The following is a 23,658-nucleotide window of genomic DNA, read 5'->3' on the forward strand; positions in this document are numbered from 1 at the left end:
TATAGCTTTGGCTTTGTGCTTGGGGTCATTGTCGTGCTGGAAAACAAATTTCCCAAGTCGCAGTTCTCTTGCACGCTGCATCAGTTTTTCCTGCATTTATTTTACCCTCTACCTTCACAAGCCTTCCAGAGCCTGCTGCAGTAAAGCATCCCCACAGCATGATGTAGCCACCACCATGCTTCACGGTAGAGATGGTATGTTTTTGATGTGTGGTGTTCGGCTTATGCCAAGCAGTGTTTAGTCTGATGGCCAAAAAGCTCAATTTTGATTTCATCAGACCATATAACCTTCTTCCAGCTGACTTCAGAGGCTCCCACATGCCTTCTGAAAAATGCTATGAGATTTCATGTGAGTTTTTTTCAACAGTGGCTTTCTCTTTACCATTCTCCCATCTTAGGCACTGAAGTTTGTAACTCCTTCACAGTTGTCATAGGTCTCCTAGTGGCCTCCCTCACTAGTCCCTTTCTTGCAGGGTCACTCAGTTTTTGAGAACAGCCTGCTCTAGGCAGATTTACAGCTGTGCTGTATTCTTTCCATTTCTTGATGATTGACTTATCCAAGGGATAGTCAGTGACTTGGAAATTTTCTTGTATCCATCTCCTGACTTGTGCTTTTCAACAATCTTTTCATGGAGTTGTTTGGAGTGTTCTTTTGTCTTCATGGTGTAGTTTTTGTCAGGATACTGACTCACCAGCAGTTGGACTTTCCAGATACAGGTCTATCTTTACTACAACCAATTGAAACATCTTGACTGCACACAGGTCTCCAAACACAGATCTCCATTTAACTAATTATGTGACTTCTAAAGCCAAATGGCTGCACCAGTGATGATTTGGTGTATCATATTAAAGGGGAAGGGTGTGAATACATATGTACGGGGTCTTTCTACACATATGCAATCAATTATTTGGTGTTTTGTTTTGTAATTAATTTAGATCACTTTGTAGTGATCTGTTTTCACTTTGACATGAAAGTCTTGCTTTGTTGTTCAGTGTCAAAAGAGCCAAATTAAATTCACTGTGATTCAATGTTGTAAAACAACAAAACATGAAAACTTCCAAGGGAGGGTGAATACTTTCTATAGGCATGTACTTCATGTTCAAGAAGGTAACAGGGATAATCCATGTAATTATAGGCCAGTTAATGTTGGTGGTCGGAAAATAATTGGAACAAGTTTAACCCACACTTGGAAAGACTGTGCTTAGCTAGGAACAATTCACAGATTTGTTGGTGGGAGATTGTCTGAATGATCTAATTGAGTCTTATGAAGAGGTAACTAAATATTTTAATGAGTCCAGTGCAGTTGATGTAATTTACCGTCAAAGGTCTTACTGAAGTACAAGGTGTCACGTGGTAGACTTGTCTAAAAAAATTTAGAGCCTATGGGATCCAAGGCAACTTGACAAACTAGATCCAATATTGGCTTGGTAATAGGAAACAAAGAGTGGCAGTGGAGGGTTGCTTTTGTGCTTTGAAGTTTGTAACCAGCAGCGTATCACAGAGATTGATGCTGGAATCATTGTTTGCGATCAGCATTAACAACCTGGATGTGAATACCAGTTTACAGGTGATATAAAAATGAGTGATGGTGGTGATAATGATGAGTGCTGTCTACAGAATTATATTAATCTGCTGGTAAGATGGGCAGGGCATTGGCAGATAGATTTTAATTCTGACAAGTGTAAGATGATGTATTATGTAAGGATAGGACAAATACCATGAATGCTAAGTATTGTGGAACAAAGGAATTTACTGTAAAGACCAAGAATCCTGAAATTGTAGCACAGGTGGAGAGGATGGTGAAAAAGGCATATGGAATGCTCATCTTTATTTGCTGGGACATGGGGTATAAGAACAGGGAGGACTTGGTATGATATTATCAAACATTGGTTGGGCCACAGTCAGAATACCTTGTGGACAGTGACCAGTATAGTGAGAGCTGTTGTAGATCAGCGAGGAGGTGTGTGGACGGGGAATGTAGGTGATTTAGGGTAGTAGTCTAATCTGGTGGAGAGAAGTGAGCTGGTTTTGACTGGTATGACATTGAAAATCATCACGGTGAGGGAGGTCAATGCTGGTCTGTGGGAATGGATTAGAAAGAGACATTATTGGTCGATGGAGTAAGAGAGTACCCAACGTATGTGAGTCAGGAGACAGTTTTAAATCGAGAGGTGGGAGAAAAAACAATGTAGTTCTGTGAGATGATAGATACTGCAAATGTAGATGTATAAAGAGAAGATAATCCAATGTAGATCAGTGCAGCCAACAGAAGTGTGAAGGTTGCCAAGGTACATGAGTAGATTATAGGAAGAACAAATATCTTTATTTAGAGAAGTAAGCCACAGTGGGTGAGAGAGTCAGGGAGGATGGTATTGAAAGTGAATAGGTCAGTGAGGTGAGTTGGGATCTAATTTAAATCATTGAGGATAGCATTGTGGCAATGGTAATCACTGGCAAGGGTTAGTCACTAATAAGAGGCTGTTAATGTTGGCCAGTGTGAGGAGCAGGGAACCAGTACTGGTGTGTGAGGACCCATTGTTGGTCAGTGTGTGAGCAGCCGAGACCTGGTGTTTGTCAGGCAGTGTGTGTGAGCAGGTGGGCAGTATCAGTAATGTTGATTGCATGGGAATCCAGCTCTGGTCTGTGAAGTGAGCCCTTCAGTGTAATAGAATGTGTGCTGTTCTCAGTCTTTGACTTCATATTAGAGTCAGTGTAGCTCAGTGCTTTGAAGGAGAAGCCTGTGCAGGTCAGTGTTAAGAGTCATGAGGTGGACCCTTCTGTAAAGCTGGAATCTGGATAAGCTGAAATTGGTGTGTGGTGTCAGGAGGAACAATGGGATTATTTGTGTTTGCAGAGCGGTGGGTGAAAGGGTAAGATGAGGTTGCCAGTAGTTTGGGATTCAGACTAATTTGCAAAATAGATTGAAAACACTAATACTTTCATGGGAGCTTTCTGTTGTGGTTCATTTACCGATGAAATGTGTCTGTTTGCTCAATTTATGTGCTTCAACTCTCTCCTAGGAGATGAGGTGCCAGAAGTAGACAACATGGCTGATTACTGGCTGGGCTCCATTGCCAGGGCAACAATGCATACTTACTGTGAATCCATTCTGCAGATCTCGGAGCTTACACCCCACGCAACCAAGCAACTCATCACAGACATTGGTGAGAGTCATGTAAACAAGGAGAAGCATCTCTGTTGTATTCATTAAGTTATTATAGCACACAGCTGGCCACTTGGCCCTCGTGCCTTGTGCTGGGTCTTCCAAGAATTCATTCTGAATAGGAAAGTTTTTCTAAGCTTTCATTTCTTATTTCTTCTAGCATTTAAGTATTCTATCTTATGCTCTCACTGTAATGGTATACCCCAAACTCAACTATTGAGCTTAGAATCAGGTTTATAATTTTAAAATGTTATTTTATTGAGATACTGTGCAGAACAGGCCCTTCTGGTCCTTCAAGGCAGCTGCCCAGCAATCCCCTAATTTAATCCTAGTCTAATCAGGGGACAATTTACAATGATTAATTAACCTACCAACCGGTACATCTTTGCACTGTGGGAGGAAACCGGAGCACCCGGAGGAAACCCACTCGGGTACGGGGTGAACGTACAAACTCCTTGCAGGCAGCAGTGAGAATTGAACCCGGATCTCCTGTACCGTAAAGCATTGTGCTAACCACTGCACAACCATGCTGCCCATTTGTGAACTTTGTTATTTTGTGGCTCATCTTCCAGTCTCCCAGAAGCTTTAGAATTCCAAAGCTAATGTGACTTTGAGTCTTCATTCAGATCTTTTCTGCCTTGATGTTGCACCGCACTGTGTGCACAGAGTATTTGAACAGCTCTGTAATCAATCTTCCTGTATGTATACCTTCCTATTGGCAGATTACCTCAGCAATGTAATGGACGCTCTTGGCCTGCAGCCATCCCGAACTCTGCAGCAGACTGCAATGGCTCTGAAAGCAAAGCCCGAAGAATTCAGACAAGCCACAAAGGGGCTTCCACGGAGAATGACGAGTGCAATCACATCCATGAGGAGTATCCAGTACTGACCAACAGATAGAACTCTCTATTTCTATTGAATTAGTGACACAGCGTGGAGTTGGCCCCTCTGGCCCTTCGAGCCACGCCGCCCCAAGCAACCCTGACAAACCCAATTAATCCCAACCTAATCACAGGACAATTTACAATGACCTTCTAATCTACCCGGTATGTCTTTGGACTGTGGTTAGGAAACCAGAGGACCCAATGAAAACCCACTCATTCCACGGGGAAGACGTGCAGAGACCCCTGACAGAGCGGTGCTGGAATTGAACTCCATACTCCAGGACACCCCAAGCTACACTACTGTGACGCCCTAGTGATATTTTGGGAACACTATTCACGAACACAATCTGTTTCATTCTTATGTGGGAAGACCATCATTCTGGGTGGCTTACAGACCAATTTTGTGAGTCCTCTATGCTGGTACAATGGACCCTTCATGCTGAGTTGTTTGATACTGAGTATCTGACGTGGGTTCCACACTCCAATCTTCAGACAATTTGAAAAGGCCAGGATTGGTGATTAGAATATTGCAAGTGTTCTGATAATGGGTAGGGGAAGTTAAAATTAAACAGCACCATGATCACTATCTGTAGACACCTGAACCAAACCAGTGCTGGAGGTATATTTGCCCTTGGCTGTTAGACCTGAGAGTGTAGTATCTGCACCAGAGCGATCCTGGGTAGCCTCTTAAGCTTGCATGACTGAAAATGAGCCACAGCAGCGCCTTCAAAGGTAACACAAAGAGCCAAAGTCTTTGTAAATGATGGTAAGGAAACCAGCAAGAAGAGACTGAATGTGGAGGAAACGTTTGAGAGACTAAATGGCAAGAAAAAGTCTGTGAGCGTGTTTCAAGTAGCTCATGAATACACTTTCTCAGGTGGGACTTCAAAGTCCTCCCGACTGGAATCAATTTACTCATGGCAAATTAATTTAAGAGAAGTTCCAGTGGCCCTTCTCACAGCTCCACAGAGCAATGGAAGGAAGAGTACACAACCTCACCGAAACTACGCAGGGTAGGAAGACAAACCTGCATGATATGTTGCAGGCAAGTAGCATAATGAGGCTGTGAACTGCATGGACTGCAGTCATTGGGTAATGAATTGTATCTTGTAGACATTGAGAAATGAAGTAAATCATTTTTCTTGAAAATATGTTTAAAATGTATTAATTTATTATGAGGTTGTGTGTCTTTGCAAAGAATATATGGAGAAATATTTTAACTGCAGAATTCCCTCCTGAAGCCTCTCTAGAATTCTCACTAGTTCATTTTTGGACCGTTCACTGTGCTAAAGGCATTATATAATTGCAAACGTTTTCAATTTCCTGGTGACAGCTCCTTGCACAGGTTTTTCTGGAATCTCTGGAGGGGGTGGTGGTAGCTGGTTTGTCAGGATTGTGTGTGCCTTTTTCCAGCCAATATATATAGCAGTTGTGCCTGAGTCATTCAAAAGCCCATACAGAAAGGAAGGTCTGTTGTTTCTGTGTCAGTTCTAATTCATGCGATCATTTCAGCTCTTCTTTTTCCATGTTTACTCATCAGGTAAAGAGCTTCTAGTGAACCTCTTTCCCTTTATCTTTTCTGGAACGCATGACTAGGATGGTAATGTTGAAAAAAGTAAAAAATATGTGGATGCCATTTATGTTAAGACTGGGGGCCAATGTCATTGGAAGGGCAGGAACAAGAGCTTTCCTTCTCTATTGATGTGGTGAAAGGTGGTTTCATTTTCGGATCCATCACCATGTGGCTCTTTCCATCTCGCAGGTATGGGATTAGAAAGCCCAAAACACTGAAGCCAATAAACTGGATACCAGTCATAGCTCAATGCATGAGAAATTCACCTTGGAAATCTGTATGCAATTAATGCCGAGACTTTAATTGTCTTGCTGAGGTATCAAGTTTTGGATGAGGAGTTAAATTTAAGTCCTTTAAGTCCACATTGGTGGGAGCAAAAACCAATAGTCCACATGTCAGGAATCAGGACATGAAGGATTCCACTGCATTCCAACAAGGTCACAAGTGTTACTAATAATCTGTCTGATAACTCCTCATTATCAGACAAAATCTGATGATCTGGCCAGTGCTATATTGTGTTTGCAGGACTTTGCTGTGCACAACTTGTTCACGGTGTTTCCTGCATTGCACATAGGCACAGCTAATGGAGCTGCTGCCTCAGAGTTCCAGCGACCCAGGTGCAATGCTGACTTCCCCTGTTTGGAGCTTGCACTCTCCCGCTGTAACCACAAGAGTGTCCTCTCACATCCCAAAAACATGGTGGGTGGTAGTTTAATTGCTCCAACATACAGTTTGTAAGGACAGTTTACAGGAATGTGGAGAGAGTAAGTGCTTAATTGAGGTTGCAGACTAGGTTAGCGACAAGACTGTTTCTTTTTGACATTTGTAAGGTATTTCATTGCTATTAAACACCTTGCAAATGTCTTCAGGTGCTGAAAGGCACCATTTGAATGTAACTGGGGAAGTACATTTCCTAATGTGAGAATGCCCCAGTGTGAGCACCAGATCACTAAGTGTAAACAGTTGTGAGCCACTTCAGTAAAGAGATCAGGAATTTATTCATTAATGTTATGAGCTGTGCAAATCATCCTGTAGGGGAAGATCTTGTTATTTGGGTACTCAGTTTGGTGAAGTGTGTGAGCATTAAGTTTGTAATGATGTGGAGGTCATATGACTGTATTGAGGACTATGATTTAGTAGCTTGAGAAATCTGATTCCCTAGGAGGGAGTGTCTTATGGCCCAGGAAGTCGATGTCTTCTGCCATGAGATGAGGCTTTTGGTGCTTCTCTGGGACTTTCACCCATATTGGTCTTCCCTGCTCCTCTTGTTTCAGCTGCTCTTCAGGCTTCACCTCATCATCCCTGTGTGTGTGGTTTCTCTGGCTGTGACTGGTAAGGTTGTGGACCAGACAGCACAACATGATAACATCTCTGCACCTACTGGGCGTGTACCCTTGGACTGATGATGGGTCTCGCTGTGTGGCACTCAGCCACTAGAGAAGGAAAGTGAATTAACATGAGAAGCCAGGGAAGTCGAGAGTGGCCCCTGACCCAGAACCCACCACAGTGGGCAGTATAAGATGTGATAAATGGCGGACAGTTCAGTCTCCCTCAAAAGAAGCCATTGTGTGTGTTCCCAGAAATATGGCATTCACCATGAGGATTTTTTTTATGATTTACAACCACCTCCCCTCAAAAATAGAAGGAGCCTTTTGGAGGAAAGGTCCAGATTATTAGTATTAACCATCATGGGAACATGCATGCAGTCAGTGACTCCAAACTAGTAGGAAGCCAGTTGTGCCAAGGAATTCAAGTGCCTGAGATACCATCTGATCTTCAGAATCTAAATAGCTAAAATCCTTTCCGAATTGCCTCAGAAATAGTGGTAAGCAGCAAAATGGAGATAGTCATAGAAAGAAACTCCGCACAAGTAATCTGTTCAGCCCACTGAGTCTGCACCAACCATCAACCATCTGTTTACACAGACCCTACTCTAATTCTTTTTTTTTCTCCTCATATTTTTGTCAACTCTCCCTAAATTCCACCACTCACTTACATGTTAGGGGCAATTTACAGTGGACAATTAAACTACCAACCCACACATCTTTGAGATGTCAGAGCAAACCCACACAGTCACCGGAGAATGGGCAAACTCCACAAAGACAGAGTCCTGGTGTGACCTTTTAAATTACGATAAATGCGAGAATCTAGCACTCCCACTTGCACTGTGACCATTCAGTAAAGATTTAATCTAAAAAACTCCAATTTATGTAGGTATAAATGAGGTGAAAATAGTGATGTCTTTAGTAGCATTTTTTTTACACTGGAAAACATCAGATGTACTATTGTGAAAGCACATGCAGTACCCAGTTTATTTTCCAATGAAGGCCATTCACCGGAACGTAATCACTAGGGCTTGAAAAACAACAGCCAATTTGTACAGTCATTACCTTTTGTGCCTCTTGTATTGCTTCCAGCTCAACATTTAATGGGATGATTATAGAATGTTTTCCTCCACATCGAACCCTGGTTCATTTTATGGAACGTCAGTGGCTTTTACTCTGTCTTACTGTGTTGTACATATTCTGGGTACATTTGAAGGCACAGTGCAGAAGAAACTTTACTATGTAAATACCTTGTGTTATATCTGCTTTGGGATTATCTACTTGGATAGTATAAAGAGATCTTTACTCAAGTGAGGTAGCTTGTCAGGATGGTATAAAATGCATTAGATCTGCTTGTTAGTGTTAGATGTCTGTGTCCATTATGGACAGGGTGTGTTGTTGAGAGAACATTCTTTCTGCTGAGTAGAACTTTAGGAAAGTAGGACTAACTAGTCTGAGCTATTAGAAGAAACAGGGACAACATTTATATTTTTGTACCTGTAACTTTTAACCTTGAATTAATTTTCTTTCTCATCACAAAGGCATGATTCGGACCTTAGTTGAAGTGAGAAAGATGTGCAGCTGAATATGAATTGTAACCAGTGCATGATCATGTCATTATCAAACATCCTCGTGCATAAACATTCCAGCACACCTTGATGAGAGTCATGATCTACAATCTGGCCGAGTTGCCTGAATTGGAGCCAGTTAACACCAAATGTGGTCTGTATGCTGCAGCTCCACTTCACTAAGCCACTATCACCTTTGGTAACTAATAAATACTATTTTGTCAATACCCCATATGGATTGGAATGAGCACAAGGCCATTTGCTCCTTATATGTGTGCAGTCTGTATAATCAGAATGTCTGAACAGTTCCACTTCCCTGCTTATTCCTCCCACCCTTGAAATGTTTCCCCTGCAAATGTTATCTGGCTTCATTTTGAATCTTACTGTGGTATTTGTTTTGATCATTCATTTAGACAATGCAATTTAGAACACACGACCGAGAAGTTCAATACCCTTAGCTCTTTACTGTCAGTTATCTGCTTTCTCTCATCATCAACAGACTTCTTAGGAGAAGCCTTAAATACCTGTTGCCTTTTTGTCTTGAACCCCAGTTGAGAACAGTGCAGAGTTATTAGAGTTGTACAGGCTGGGAGTTTGATGTATCAACTGGAATTGACTGGAGGGGATAATTCTAGTTTTAGTCTCCATTCATTGCTCCAACTTGAGTTCACAGGTGCAGAAATCCCAGATCTCCTGCAAGAGCTTTGTTGCCTGAGTGCCAACTAGCTTGATCCAGGTCAAACCTGCTCTCACTCAACCCCTTAGTGAGGCTCAGTCACTGGAGTCAAGTGGGTTTGCTTTGGGTGGTCCTTTTAACCTCAGGGCAGAAAGGATGTATTGCTACCTTAAAGCAGGTTGAACAATTGCCTGATACTGTCAGCATAGGAAGTATGTTGTAATGCTTTGTCTGAAACATACAACAATAACACCAAATTTGCAGATATGGTTTAAACAGTACCAAACCTGATTCAGTTTGAAGCAAGAGTCAAATTACTATCCTGTGCTGTAGTCCTTTAAAACATTTAATTCAGCTGTAGCATAGGAGGTGATTCATTGTAAGTGAAAGACTTGCTAGGCCACTTTCCAGACTCTAACTGTAACTCACTTGGGCTGTACCTGTTTCAGAGTGCTGGGACAATGTAGCTTTACTCTGTATTTAACCTTTGCTGTGTTTTGCTGGAAGTTATTTGATTTAAGCTTGTTAGGATCTGGGAGTTACTGGGAATATCGACATTAATTGACAAGCTCTAATTTTCAGTGAGAATGTGATGGCTAGCTACCTCCTTTGATCCATTGCAATCCTGATAAAGGTTGTTCCACGGTGCTGCTGGGCAGGGAGTTTCCAGATTTAAACTCAGTAACAATGAAGGAAAGGTTAAAATGGTGTTATTAGTGTGGGAACATGTAGGCAGCAGGGATCCCAAGCACCTGAAACGCTTGTCCTTCTAGGTAGTGCTGGTTGCAGATTTGGGAGATGCTCTCCTAGGGCTTAATTCATCTCCAGCAACCATAACTATCTTCCTTTTCACAAAGTATGACCTCAGTCACTTGAGTGTTTTCACCTTGAGGCCCATTGACGTCAGTTTTGCCAGAGTTTTCTGATGGTGCATTTGGTCAGATGCTGTCTGATGATCGAGAGTAGACTGGTTGGGTAATAATTAACTGGACTGGATTTACTTTGCTTTTTGTGAACAGAACATTCTTTGGCAATGTTCCACATTGTTGTGCAGATGCCTGGTGTTGTAACCATATTGGAAGAGTATGGTTAGAGATACAGCTTGTTCTAGTTCAGATGGAGTATTGTTTAATCCCATAGTCCTTCCTATCTCCACCGTTCTCATTTTGCTTCTTGATGTTACATGGAATGATTTGAACTGGTTCCAGGTCACTGGTCCAGTATGATAACTCCACTACTGTGGCACCCCATATGTATGTGTAAAACTGTTAAAGACCTCAAGAAAAAACTGTAGAAGATTGTATAGTAGTTCAAAAGTATTTGTTCAAATGTGTTTGTGATATGTTGATGTCGATTGTTACTCTCTACAAGCACAGGCTTTATTGCAATCTTTAAATCTGTAACTGATAACAGATCAATAATTCTGTAATTTATACTTTAATTAATATTGATTGAAGTTTACTTGTACAAAACTGAAAAGCATCACAGGGATTGTTTACAGAAGTAAATTTTTGATGGATTGCAAGTTCAAAAATGCAGCACAGTGCCTGGCTGTAAAACAATTTGTACTTTTTTGATTTTATTAGATGGCAGATAAAAATTCCTATTGCTTTATGCATTAACTGAGAAACATGTGGCCTCAGTTTAAATCAATTTGAACTTTCAAATGAAAATATTTTCATGACTCATTTACTGCGAGACCAAAATCTGTTAATGTGATTGACTGCTTCCACAGCAAAATCTTGACAAGTGTGATGGAAGAAGAATTACCTCTTGGGATTCAAAGTGCTGGCTTCAACTAGGCTGATCCAGTGGATTCTGGCAGGGCCACAAAGGCAATAGATGGTCAAAGACTTAGCTCATTTCCATAAAGTTTGAAGTAATTGCAGGGTGGGAGCCCTTAGATTAAGTCATTGTAAAGGCACCAACAATGGTGAGTCTTTGTGATGCAGTTAATGCTTTTTACAGAAAGGCATTGCCCAAAGCTTTTTTTGAGACTTCCATCTGATTCAGCATTTACTTATAGTGAGGTGCCTGTTTAACACGATAAAAGGAAGATTGTAGCTTTGTGTATAATTCCGAAATGTGTTTGATACAGAAATGCAACTGCTAGTTTAGACATAGCAAACTCCCACTACCTGTAATGTCATGCTGGCCAAATCATCTTGTGATATTACTTCTAATTTCCTTTGGAATCTAAGATGTCCTACAGTAATCCAAGACTTGAAGGAAGATGGGGTCTTAGTTTAATTTATTATAGAGTCATAGTGCACTACAGCACAGGAACAAACTCTTTGTCCCATCTAGTCTATGCCAAACTGTTACTCTGCCTAGTCTTATCGACCTGTAGCTGGAGAATACTCATCGCGTCCATCTACTGATTTGAAGGGAGCACTTCTTAACGGGTCCTGCCAAAGGGTCTGGGCCCAAATGCCGACTGTACTTTTTTCCATAGATGCTGCCTAGCCTGCTGAGTTCCTCCAGCATTTTGTGTGTGTTGCTTGGACTTCCAGCACCTGCAGATTTTCTCTTGTTTGATGTTGGTCTGAAACCCATAACAATGATTCAGGGATGGAAGTATTAACAACTGCACATGACAGGGCACCAGTAGGGTGACTGCTGGTTCAAAAGGAGTGGCTGTAGTCACATTGAATAAGTAAAGCTGTGAAAAGCATTCTTAATGACTACCTCATGTTTCTGGAGCATATCAGGCTCAGAATTTATAAACCATGTCTCAAAATCCATAAGTCAAGGATTGGTAATTTTTTGTTAAAATGAAGAGGCACTGATTGTCCTGGATCTTTAAAAAAGGTTTCAGAGCAATCAGTGCCTCTTCATTTTAACAAGCCTTTATCAAGTGAGGCTAAGTAGCAAACATCAGGAATTATAAAGTGGTTTGAAATAAAAAGGATTAACTAGACTGATAGATTATGAGGAGTTGATAGTTATGTATCTGGGCTTTGGGGGGGGGGGTTTGATAAGGTAGCACAGATGTGGTTATTGTGTAAAATTGAAATACATGGGATTAAAGATAATATACTGGAATGGATTGAGAATAGTTGGGAGAAAACAAAATTAATGGGCCTTTTTCAGGTAGCAGGCATTGCCTAGAATTGGGGAGAAGAGTGGGTGGTGCTGTTTTCAGGGATCAGTGCTTGGGCCCCAGCAATAAGCAATACATATTACTGTTTTGAGTGAGGGAACTAATTACCTTTAAGTCTAATTAACACAATGATGGGAGAGTGTGAACTGTGAAGAACATGCAAAGAGGCTCCAATAACATTTAAATAACTTGAGAAAAGGGGGGGCCGGGAAGGTAGAAGGAGATCTGGGTTCCCACGTGAGACACCGTACGGAGTTTTATGTGCAATTTCTGCCCATTCTCATTTTCCAAGCACGTTCTAAGCTTATTGTTGCTCAGCTTTATAGTCAAATAAATTATGGGAGTGGTCTGGAAGTGTAGTCGATTTTATAAGGGCATCCTACCAGTGTTACCCAGTGTGTGTTATGTATTGTAGGATTATGTACCATTTGAGAACTGTAGCAAACAACCAGCTGCTCTGGGCGTTTTTATAAGTGTTTCAGGATGAAATTGGGAGAACTGCTCTGCTTACAGAGAGAAACTCATTTGAAGAAATGCTGCTCGTCTTTCTGTAGGTTCTTTTGTTCATTTAAATTACCAGTTACTCTTCAGTACCTTAGTGAGTGAACTAGAAATATTGAGACAAGTGGAGTAGGTAATTGATCGTGTGGATAGCTAGAGGATTTTCCCAGGACTGAAATGGCTAACACGAGGGGACTTTTTAAGGTGCTTGGAATTATGTACAGAGGGGATGTCAGGGCTACATTTTTCACACAGAGAGTGGTGGGTGCGTGGAATGCACTGCCAATGAAGGTGGTAGAGGCAGATACAATAGGGTCTTTTAAGAGACCCTTAAATAAGTACATGGAGCTTAGAAAAATAGATGGCTATGCGGTAGGGAAATTCTAGGCAGTTTATAGAGTAGGTTACATGGTTGGCACAACATTGTGGGCCGAAAGGCCTGTAATGTGCTTTAGATGTCTATGTTCTATGTCATAACAGCTTGTGTCTGCATACTAAAGCTAAGTAACACACACAAAGTGCTGGAGGAACTGAGCAGGTCAGGCAGCATCTATAGAGGGGAATAAACAGTTGACATTTCAGGCCAAGACTCTTCATCAGGAGTTATTACTGAAGCTAAGTACCTGAGGCAGTTACACACTAAGGAAGCCATAAGGACTGTTTGGGATTGCACATTTTCCAGTGCTAGAAGTTTTTTCTGTTCAATTAAACTGGTTTAATCATTTAAGAGATCTTTAATTGTGTAGGAGAGGAGTGGCGAGGTGATCTCCGGAAGTCTGGATTAATAACTCCAAGCAAATACAGCTACATTTTGGATTAACAGAGAAAAATACAGCACACTACAGGCCCTTTGGCCTTTGATGATGTACTGACCCTTTAACCTACTCCGAGATCAATTTCACTCTTCTCTCTTACATAGCCTTCCATTTTTCTTTCATACTTGTGCCTAACTAAGAGTTTATTAAATGTCCCTAATGTATCTGTCCCCAGCAGCGCGTCCCATGCCCCTGGCACCACCCCGGCAATGCATCCCATGCCCCTGGCACCACCCCAGCAGCACATCCCATGCCCCCCCTGGCACCACCCCGGCAGCGCGTCCCATGCCCCTGGCACCACCCCGACAATGCATCCCATGCCCCTGGCACCACCCCAGCAGCACGTCCCATGCCCCTGGCACCACCCCAGCAGCACATCCCATGCCCCCCCTGGCACCACCCCGGCAGTGCGTCCCATGCCCCTGGCACCACCCCAGCAGCACATCCCATGCCCCTGGCACCACCCCAGCAGCACGTCCCATGCCCCTGGCACCACCCCAGCAGCACGTCCCATGCCCCTGGCACCACCCCGGCAGTGCGTCCCATGCCCCTGGCACCACCCCAGCAGTGCGTCCCATGCCCCTGGCACCACCCCGACAATGCATCCCATGCCCCTGGCACCACCCCGACAGCGCGTCCCATGCCCCTGGCACCACCCCGGCAGCGCACCCCATGCCCTTGGCACCACCCCAACAATGCATCCCATGCCCCTGGCACCACCCCGGCAGTGCATCCCATGCCCCTGGCACCACCCCAACAATGCATCCCATGCCCCTAGCACCACCCCGGCAGCACGTCCCATGCCCCTGGCACCACCCTGACAATGCATCCCATGTCCCTGGCACCATCCCGGCAGCACGTCCCATGCCCCTAGCACCACCCCGGCAGCGTGTCCCATGCCCCTGGCACCACCCCGGCAGTGCGTCCCATGCCCCTGGCACCACCCCGGCAGCACGTCCCATGCCCCGGCAGCACGTCCCATGCCCCTGCTACTTGTGTAAAAGGCCAACCTCTGACATCCTCCTATGCTTTACTGCCAAACAACTTAAAAGATGTGTCCCCTTGTATTAGCCATTTCCACACTGGAAACATGGTGCTGGCTGTTCATTCTATCTGTGCCTGTTATCATTTTGTACACCTCTATCAAGTCACTTCTCATCTTCCTTCTCTCCAATGAGAAAAGCCCTACCTCACTGAACCTATCCTCATAAGATATGACTGTCCCAAAATGGTGTTGGTAGCATCGCTGTCCTGAAGACCACTGGATGACCTGTCAGGAGTGTTATGCTGCTTTCCAGACACGTTTTCCTTGGTGTCAACTCACAAATTATAACCTTCAGCAAATGCAACCTAGCTAAATCCTATATCCAAAGCTTTGAAAGCCAAGTCCCTCTGAACAATGACGCCTTTCAATCACCTTTTTAGTGTAGAAAATGCTTTCCATTTAATTAAATAAAGAAATGCAACCATTTCACTTCAGTTTGCTCTTTTGGGTAAATTGACAACTCTTTTGAAATGAATAGGGCTGCTTGCTGTGCTGATGTAAGTGTACCTGGCCATTTTGAGGGCATCTAAAGAGGTCACATGAGATCAATGTGACCACAACTTCTATACTACCATGCTGCAGTGTACAGGAGCATAAGTCCAGACACGTGCACTATGCTGAACAGTAGTTCTCCGTAATCACTGGATTAAAGTTAATATGTTATTTCTGACTACACCATAACTTAATATTGTAGGGAAATTGTCATAGAGTTGCACAGCAAAGAAACACGCCCATGTCATCATCAGTCATTTATTTAAAATAATCCTAAACTAGTCCCATATTTTCTCTCCATTCCCCATTTCTCCTCTAATTTATACCTCTCACACATTAGGGACATTTTACAGCGGCTGATTAAGACCATAAGACATAGGAGCAGAATTAGGCCATCTGGCCCATCAAATCTGCTCCGCCATTCGATCATGGCTGATCCTTTTTTTCTGTCTCCTCCTCAACCCCAGTTCCTAGCCTTCTCTCCATAACCTGTGATGCCATGTCCAGTCAAGAACCTATCAACCTCTGCCTTAAATACACCCAATGACCTGGCCTCCACAGCTGCATGTGGCAACAAATTCCACAGATTCATCACCCTTCGGCTAAAGAAATGTCTCCGCATCTCTGTTTTGAAAGGGCACCTCTCTATCCTGAGGCTGTGCCTCTTGTCCTAGACTCCTCCACCATGGGAAACATCCTTTTCACATCTACTCTGTCTAGGCCTTTCAACGTTCAAAAGGTTTCAATGAGATCCCCCCTCATCCTTCTGAATTATCAAATATTCCTCGTATGATAACCCTTTCATTCCTGACATTATCCTTGTGAACCTCGCCTAGACCATCTCCAATGCCAGCACATCTTTTCTAAGATGAGAGGCCCAAAACTGTTCACAATACTCAAGGTGAAGCCTCACCAGTGCCTTATAAAGCCTCAGCATCACATCCTTGCTCTTGTATTCTAGACCTCTTGAAATGAATGCCAACATGGCATTTGCCTTCCTCACCACCGACTCAACCTACAAGTTAACTTCAGGGTGTTCTGCACAAGGACTCTCAAGTCCCTCTGTGTCTCAGATTCCTGGATTTTCAATAGTCCGCACATGTATTTCTACTACCAAAGTGCATGACCATGCATTTTCTAACATTGTATTTCATTTGCCACTTGCTTGCCTATTCTCCTAATCTGTCCAAGTCCTGCATCCTACCTGTTTCCTCAACACTACCTGCCCCTCCACCAATCTTCTTCATATCATCTGTAAACTTGGCAACAAAGCCATCTGTTCCATCATCTATATCATTTATATACAACATAAAAAGAAGTGCTCCCAACACTGACTCCTGTGGAACACCAGTAGTCACTGGCAGCCAACCAGAAAAGGATACCTTTTATTCCCACTTGCTATCTCCTATCAATCGGTCAATGCTCTAACCATGTTAGTAACTTTCCTCTAATACCATGGGTTCTTAAATTGGTAAACAGCGTCATGTGGCACCTTGTCAAAGGCCTTCTGAAAGACCAAATATACAACATCCACTGCATCCCCTTTATCTATCCTACTTGTAATCTCTTCAAAGAATTCCAACAGGTTCGTCAGGCAGGATTTTCTCTGAAGGAAATCATGCTGACTTTGTCCTATCTTGTCCTGTGTCACCAATTACTCCATCACCTCATCCTTTACAATTGACTCCAACATCTTCCCAACCACTGAGGTCAGGCTAACTGGTCTATAATGTCCCTTCTGCTGCCTTCCTCCTTTCTTAAAGACTAGAGTAACATTTGCAATTTTCCAGTCCTCTGGCACTATGCCAGAGTTCGATGATTTTTGAAAGATCATTTCTAATGTCACCACAATCTCTAAAGCTACCTCTTTTAGAACCCTAAGGTGCAGTTCCTCTGGTTCAGGTGACTTATGTACCTTTAGGTCTTTCAACTTTTTGCGTACCTTCTCTCTTGTAGCAGTAACTGCACCTACTTCTCTTCCTTCACACACTACAACATCAGGCGTACTTCTAGTGTCTTCCACAGTGAAGACCGATGCAAAATACTCATTTAGTTCACCTGCCATCTCCTTGTCCCCTGTTATTACTTCTCCTGCCTCATTTTCTAGCGGTTCTATATCCACTCTCATTTCTTATATTTTTAACTTGAAAAAAACTTTTACTATCCACTTTGATATTATTTGCTAGCTTGCTTTCATATTTCATCTTTTCCCTTTAGTGATTTTTCTTTAGTTGCTCTCTGTAGGTTTTTAAAAACTTCCCAATCCTCTTTCTTCCCACTAATTTTTGCTTTGTTGTATGCTCTTTCTTTTGTTTTTACAGTAGCTTTGACTTCCCTTGTCAGCCACAGTTGTACCATTTTACCATTTGAGTATTTCTTCATTTTTGGAATACACATGTCCTGCACCTTCCTCATTTTTCCCAGAAACTCACACCATTGCTGCTCTGCTGATGTCCCTGCCAGCAGCTCCTTCCAATTTACATTGGCCAACTCCTCTTTCATACCACTGTAATTTCCCTTACGCCACTGAAATACTGCTTCATCAGAGTTTACTTTCTCCCTATCAAGTTTCAAGTTGAACACAATCATATTGTGATCACTGATTCCCAAGGGTTCTTTTACCTTAAGCTCCCTAATCGCCTCTGGTTTGTTAATAACACCCAATCCAGTATAGCTGATTCTCTAGTAGGCTCAATGACAAACTGCTCTAAAAAAGTATCTCTTAGGCATTCAACAAACTCTCTCTCTTGAGATCCATTGCCAACCTGATTTTCCCAATCGACCTGCATGTTAAAATCTCCCATGACTACCATAACATTGCCCTTTTGACTTGCCTTTTCTGTTGTCTGGTGTAACCTGTGGTGCATCTCCTAGCCACAGCCACTGTTGGGAGGCCTGTATGTAACTGCCATCAACGTCCTTTTACCCTTGCAGTTTCTTAACTCAACCAACAAGGATTCAACATCTTCCGATCCTAAATCACATCTTTCTACTGATTTGATGCCATTCTTTACCAGTGGAGCCACACCACACAATCATCTGGAAGTTCATGGTCATCTCAGTAGGGCTGCTTTTAGAACAGTCCACATTAAATATAATACACTAAATTGGAAGAAGTGCAAGTGCATCACTGCTTCACCTGAAAGGGCTATTTGGGTGCCTGGCAGTGGAAAGGGAAACTGAGAGGATAATGCTGATTCTTCTGAGGTTGCATGGGAGAGTGCTGTGAGAAGGGAAATGATTGTTGGAGGTGGGTGAGTGAACAGATAGTCCTGAAGGGACTCAGAATGTTGAAAATGAAGCAAAGTGTCTGTGATGAAATCTTGTTGGAGCCATGGAAAGTGCACAGGATGATCCAGCTAGGGGGCTGGAAGGTGGGGATCTCTGTCCTTGTACTGTCGGAGGAGAGAGGGTGAGAAGATAGCTTAAACATGCCCAAGAGTTCTATCAACTACAGTGGAGGAGAAAATACAATTAAGGAAAAAGGAATTATAACTTGGAGGAACACACACAAAATGCTGGAGGAACTCTGCAGGCTAGGCAGCATCTATGGAAAAAGGTATAGTCGACATTTTGGGCCTAGACCCTTCAGCAGGACATAGCTGTGGGACATACTCGTAATGAATATTGGACAATATTTGAAAACTTGCTTTTCCTGATCAGTCCTACCAAATGGTCTCGGCCCAAAAGATTGACTGTACCTTTTTCCATAGATGCTGCCTGGCCTGCTGAGTTCCTCCAGCATTTTGTGTACGTTGCTTAGATTTCCAGCATCTGCAGACTCTTGTTTATAACTCAGAGGCAGCTGTAAGGAAAGTATCATCATTAGAGTTGTTACAATAGAGACTGGAAGAGTGGAATGGAATCCTTACAAATGGCAGGGTGGAAGGAAGAATAACTACTGAGGTAGCTGTGGGATTCTGTGGACTTGTAATGGATATTGGACAATACTTGATCACTTGTTTTTCCTGACCAGTTCTGCAGGAAGTTTATTACACCTGTAATAGCAACACATTTCTCCTCTCTCAATTGTTACTACCTGATCAACTGGACTTTCTCAGCATTTTCCTTTTGGCTTCAGTTCTCTGCAACAATTCTGACCTGTATCTTACTGCTGTTATCCTGTATGTCCTTTTACCTTAGTGTCATAGTCACATCGCATAGAACCTCCTTGGCCCAGCTGGTCCACGCCGTACAAGATCCCCATCTAACTTGGTCCCATTTGCCTGCATTTGTAACATATCCCTCTAAATCTTTCCTATTCACATACCTATCCAAGTGCCTCTTGTATGTCATTAATGTACCTGCCTCCACCATTTCTCTGGCAGCTCATTCACAAATGTTGCTCCTGAGTTTCCTGTTAAATTTCTCCCCACTTACCCCAAAACTCCCCGAGGTTTCAATTCTCCAGTTCCAGGGGGAGAAACATGCATTCACCCTACCTTGGCCTTCATGATGTTATGCTCCAATGAATAAAGTCCTGACCTGTTCAATCTTTCTTCATAATCCAGTCCTTCAAGTCCCAGAAACATCCTCATAAATCTCCACTGTACCCTTTCCAGATTAATGGAATTTTTCCTATAGCAGGGTCATCAAAAATGAACTCATTTTCCAAAAAGCAACCTCACCAAGGTCTTGCACAGCAGCAACATAACACCCAACTTCTATAGTGCCCTGGCTGCTGGAAGCCAGCATGCCAAAGGCTTTCTTCACCGTGTTATTTACCTGTGACGCCAATTTCAGGGAACATGGACTTTTACTCCTAGATCCCTCTGTTCTGCAACACTCCCTAAGACTCCACCATTCTAACTTCGTTTGCCTTCCCAATATGCAACATCTCACATTTAGAAACATAGAAAACCTACAGCACAATACAGGCCCTTCAGCCCACAATGCTGCACCAAACATGTACTTAGTTTAGAAATTACCTAGGGTTACCCATAGCCCTCTATTTTTCTAAGCTCCATGTACCTATCCAGGAGTTTCTTAAAAGACCCTGTCGTATCCGCCTTCACCACTGTCACCGGCAGCCCATTCCACGCACTCACCACTCTCTGCGTAAAAAAAAAAAGCTTACCCCTGACATCTCCTCTGTACCTACTTCCAAGCACCTTAAAACTCTTGTCTAGCCATTTCAGCCCTGGGGAAAAGCCTCTGACTATCCACATGATCAATGCCTCTCATCATCTTACACACTTCTATCAGGTCACCTCTCATCCTCTGCCACTCCAAGGAGAAAAGGCCGAGTTCACTCAACCTATTCTCATAGGGCATGCTCCCCAATTCAGGCAGCATCCTTGTAAATTTCCTCTGCACCCTTCCTATAGTTTCCACATCCTGCAGTGAGGTGACCAGAACTGAGCACAGTACTCCAAGTGGGGTCTGACCAGTGTCCTATATAGCTGTAACATTACCTCTACGCTCTTAAACTCAATCCCACGGTTGATGAAGGCCAATGCACCTTATGCCTTCTTAACCACAGAGTCAACTTGCACAGCAGCTTTGAGTGTCCTATGGATTCGGACCCCAAGATCCCTCTGATCCTCCACACTGCCAAGAGTCTTATCATTAATACTATATTCTGCCATCATATTTGACCTACAAAATGAACCACCTCACACGTATCTGGGTTGAACTTAATCTGCCACTTCTCAGCCCAGTTTTGCATCCTATCACTGTCCCATTGTAACCTCTGGCAGCCCTCCACACTATCCACAACAACCCCAATCTTTGTATCATCAGCAAATTTACTAACCCATCCCTCCACTTTCTCCTCCAGGTCATTTTTAAAAATCACGGAGGGGTCCCAGAACAGATCCCTGAGGGACACCACTGGTCACCGACCTCCATGCAGAACATGATCCGTCTACAACCACTCTTGCCTTCTGCGGGCAAGCCAATTCTGGATCCACAAAGCAATGTCCCCTTGGATTCCATGCCTCCTTACTTTCTCAGAAAGCCTTGCATGGGGTACCTTATCAAATGCCTTGCTGAAATCCATATATACTACATCTACTGCTCTACCTTCATCAATGTGTTTAGTCACATTCTTAAGAAATTCAATCAGGCTTGTAAGGCACGACCTGCCTTTGACAAAGCCATGCTGACTATTCCTAATCATGTTATGCCTCTCCAAATGTTCATAAATCCTACCTCTCAGGATCTTTTCCATCAACTTACCAACCACTAAGTACGACTCACTGGTCTATAATTTCCTGGGCTATCCCTACTCCCTTTCTTGAATGAAGGAACATCATCTGCAACCCTCCAATCCTCTGGAACTTCTCCTGTCCCCACTGATGATGCAAAGATCATTGCCAGAGGCTCAGTAATCTCCACCCTTGCCTCCCACCGTAGCCTGGGGTATATCTCGTCCGATCCAAATGAAACTCCCTTTGCTAGTCTTCTCTCACTAATTTGTAAACCAGAGGGCTCCATAGGGAGTGGGATCACCTCAGCACCCACCTTCTCCAGAGGCATTGCCCTTGTCCATCCCATGCACCCTCTACCCAACCTATCAATTTAAAACTTGTACCCTTAATTTCCTGGTTGTGGTGAAATCTCCATGCTAATACTGTTGAATGCCTCCAGCATGTTACATCTTCATTTCAGACTTCCAGCATCTGCAATTTTTTTTTGATTTTCAATTGTTGTTTCATCCAAATTTCTCATAACTATGGGAGGTTTCTAGAACATTGACATCCAAAAGAAACACGCAACTTCAGACTTCCTGACATACACATTTATTTCCATCTTCCAAAGAAAACATTTAAAAAAATATATTTTTATTTCTCCAGAGCAAGTGATGATTTAACCCCCCCTTATTTTTAATTAATAACCCTATTAGTTTATTGATCATAATTTGGAGTGTACTTGTGACTAACTTGTATTCCCAACATTTGCCAGCGAGATTAAACCTGATTCTGTATTGCAGTTTCAATATTGTCAGCACATTTGCCTTTGAGCGAAGGGTTATTGTTACAGGTTGTCTCCAGGTTCAGAGTGTAGTACCAAGAAAGGCCACACAGCAAAAGATGGTGTCAGTGAGCAACATAGGAGTTGCTGGCAAACTTAGCGGGTGAGGCAGCATCTGTGGAGGCATATGGACAATCAATGAGTCCTTTCATCTGGATTGGAAAGAAAGAGGGGAAAAAGGTGAAGTAAGAACTGGTAGGTGATGGATGAATCCAGATGAGATGAGGGGGTGGTGGGAGAGACTGTGGGAACCATGTCAGAAACTGGAAAGAGAAGTGTCAAAGAGCTGAAGATGATGGAGTAAAGGTGGGGTTGGGATGGGGAATGAGTGGGAAGAGTGAGTGAGTGATGGGCAAATGGATACATGGGGGAAGGAGGTAAAGACAGAGTGATGGGGGGGCCAAGTGGGTCAGGAAGGTTCAGAGGAGGATTGGATACTGCAAGTTTGAGCATTTGATGCTGTTGATGAGATGAGGCTAATGGGATATATTAGGTCCCAGAGCACTATCTCCCCAAAAAAAAGTCATTGTAAAAGCTTACCTGCTTGGGTGTTGTAGTGCTCTTTATGAGAGTGTACTGTGGGCAAATTGTCTGCTGTGCTTTCTGCATTAGATAATTGAATGTTTCATTCTGAAGTGAGTTGAGGCAGCCTGAGACTCTGAAAGATGCTAACTATTTTTTCCCTGGTCCAGCTATGTGAATATTTAGTGAGATAGCTGTATTATGCCATCCAGATTCAAGCAAGTTTTTTTTCTTTTTTTTACCCTCTGAGGATGTTGTAAGATCCACTACCCATGTCCATGAAATAAAGCCCAAACACAATTCTTTAACTCTAGCTTCAGTCCCAAGTGTTGGTGACTTTGCTGATTGGATAGATCCGGAGTGAGTCATACTGAGGAGGAGGTGTACCCGGGATCGCCAGGGCACAAGGCCTTTCCACCTGGCTTTCCGGCTCCAGCTGGAATCCACTGTTGACATGCTCCTCCACTGATTGACTCACGCTTGGTGGAGAGTGCGAGAGGTGTGGTTGAGCTCGGCGAGACTTGCGCACTTCACTCTTGCACCACTTCACCACCTTGATGGCAGTGATCCACAGGCAGTCAATCATGATCTCCATCAACTCAATGATGCACAGAATGGAGCCACCCATCCAGAACCCAAACTGTCCGCCCAACTGGGAGGGAAGCCAGTCAATCTGAAAGAGTAGAAACAACACACACACAATATTAGAGGAACTAGCAGGCTAGGCAGCATCTATGGAAATGAATAAACAGACAACACTTCAGGCCGAGACCCTTCTTCAGGATTGAGAAGGAAGGGGGAAGAGAGCAGAACAAAAAAGTGGGGAGGGGGAAGGAGGATAGCTGGAAGGTGATAGGTGAAACCAGGTGGATGAGAAAGGTAAAGGGCTGGAGAAGAAAGAATTTGATAGGAGAGGAGAGTGGACCATATGAGAAAAGGGGAGAGGAGGGGACCTAGGAGGAAGTGATAAGCAGGTGAGCAGGTAAAGGGTTAGAGTGAGGAATAGAGGAAGAGGG

At 43.3% G+C, this 23,658-nt stretch overlaps 2 protein-coding genes across 5 annotated transcripts in view; one reads left to right on the forward strand and one right to left on the reverse strand.

The window, feature by feature from the left end:
• cog7 (component of oligomeric golgi complex 7) overlaps positions 1-10,870 on the forward strand; it is a 70,386-nt gene extending 59,516 nt beyond the window's left edge. For both annotated transcript variants that reach the window (XM_063058730.1, XM_063058728.1), the window contains exons 17-18: positions 3,021-3,164; positions 3,886-10,870. In XM_063058730.1, the coding sequence (XP_062914800.1) occupies positions 3,021-3,164; positions 3,886-4,052 (311 nt within the window). In that variant the 3' untranslated portion in view covers positions 4,053-10,870. The remainder of the gene's footprint in view (positions 1-3,020; positions 3,165-3,885) is intronic.
• A 10,864-nt stretch (positions 10,871-21,734) lies between these two features.
• The window catches only part of LOC134351304 (amiloride-sensitive sodium channel subunit beta-like), a 57,280-nt gene continuing 55,356 nt past the window's right edge, over positions 21,735-23,658 (reverse strand). For all 3 annotated transcript variants that reach the window (XM_063057372.1, XM_063057369.1, XM_063057370.1), the window contains exon 14: positions 21,735-23,315. In XM_063057372.1, coding sequence (XP_062913442.1) covers positions 22,959-23,315 — 357 coding nt within the window. In that variant the 3' untranslated portion in view covers positions 21,735-22,958. The remainder of the gene's footprint in view (positions 23,316-23,658) is intronic.

The sequence above is a fragment of the Mobula hypostoma genome, chromosome 9, assembly GCF_963921235.1.
Source record: "Mobula hypostoma chromosome 9, sMobHyp1.1, whole genome shotgun sequence".
NCBI lineage: Eukaryota > Metazoa > Chordata > Chondrichthyes > Myliobatiformes > Myliobatidae > Mobula > Mobula hypostoma.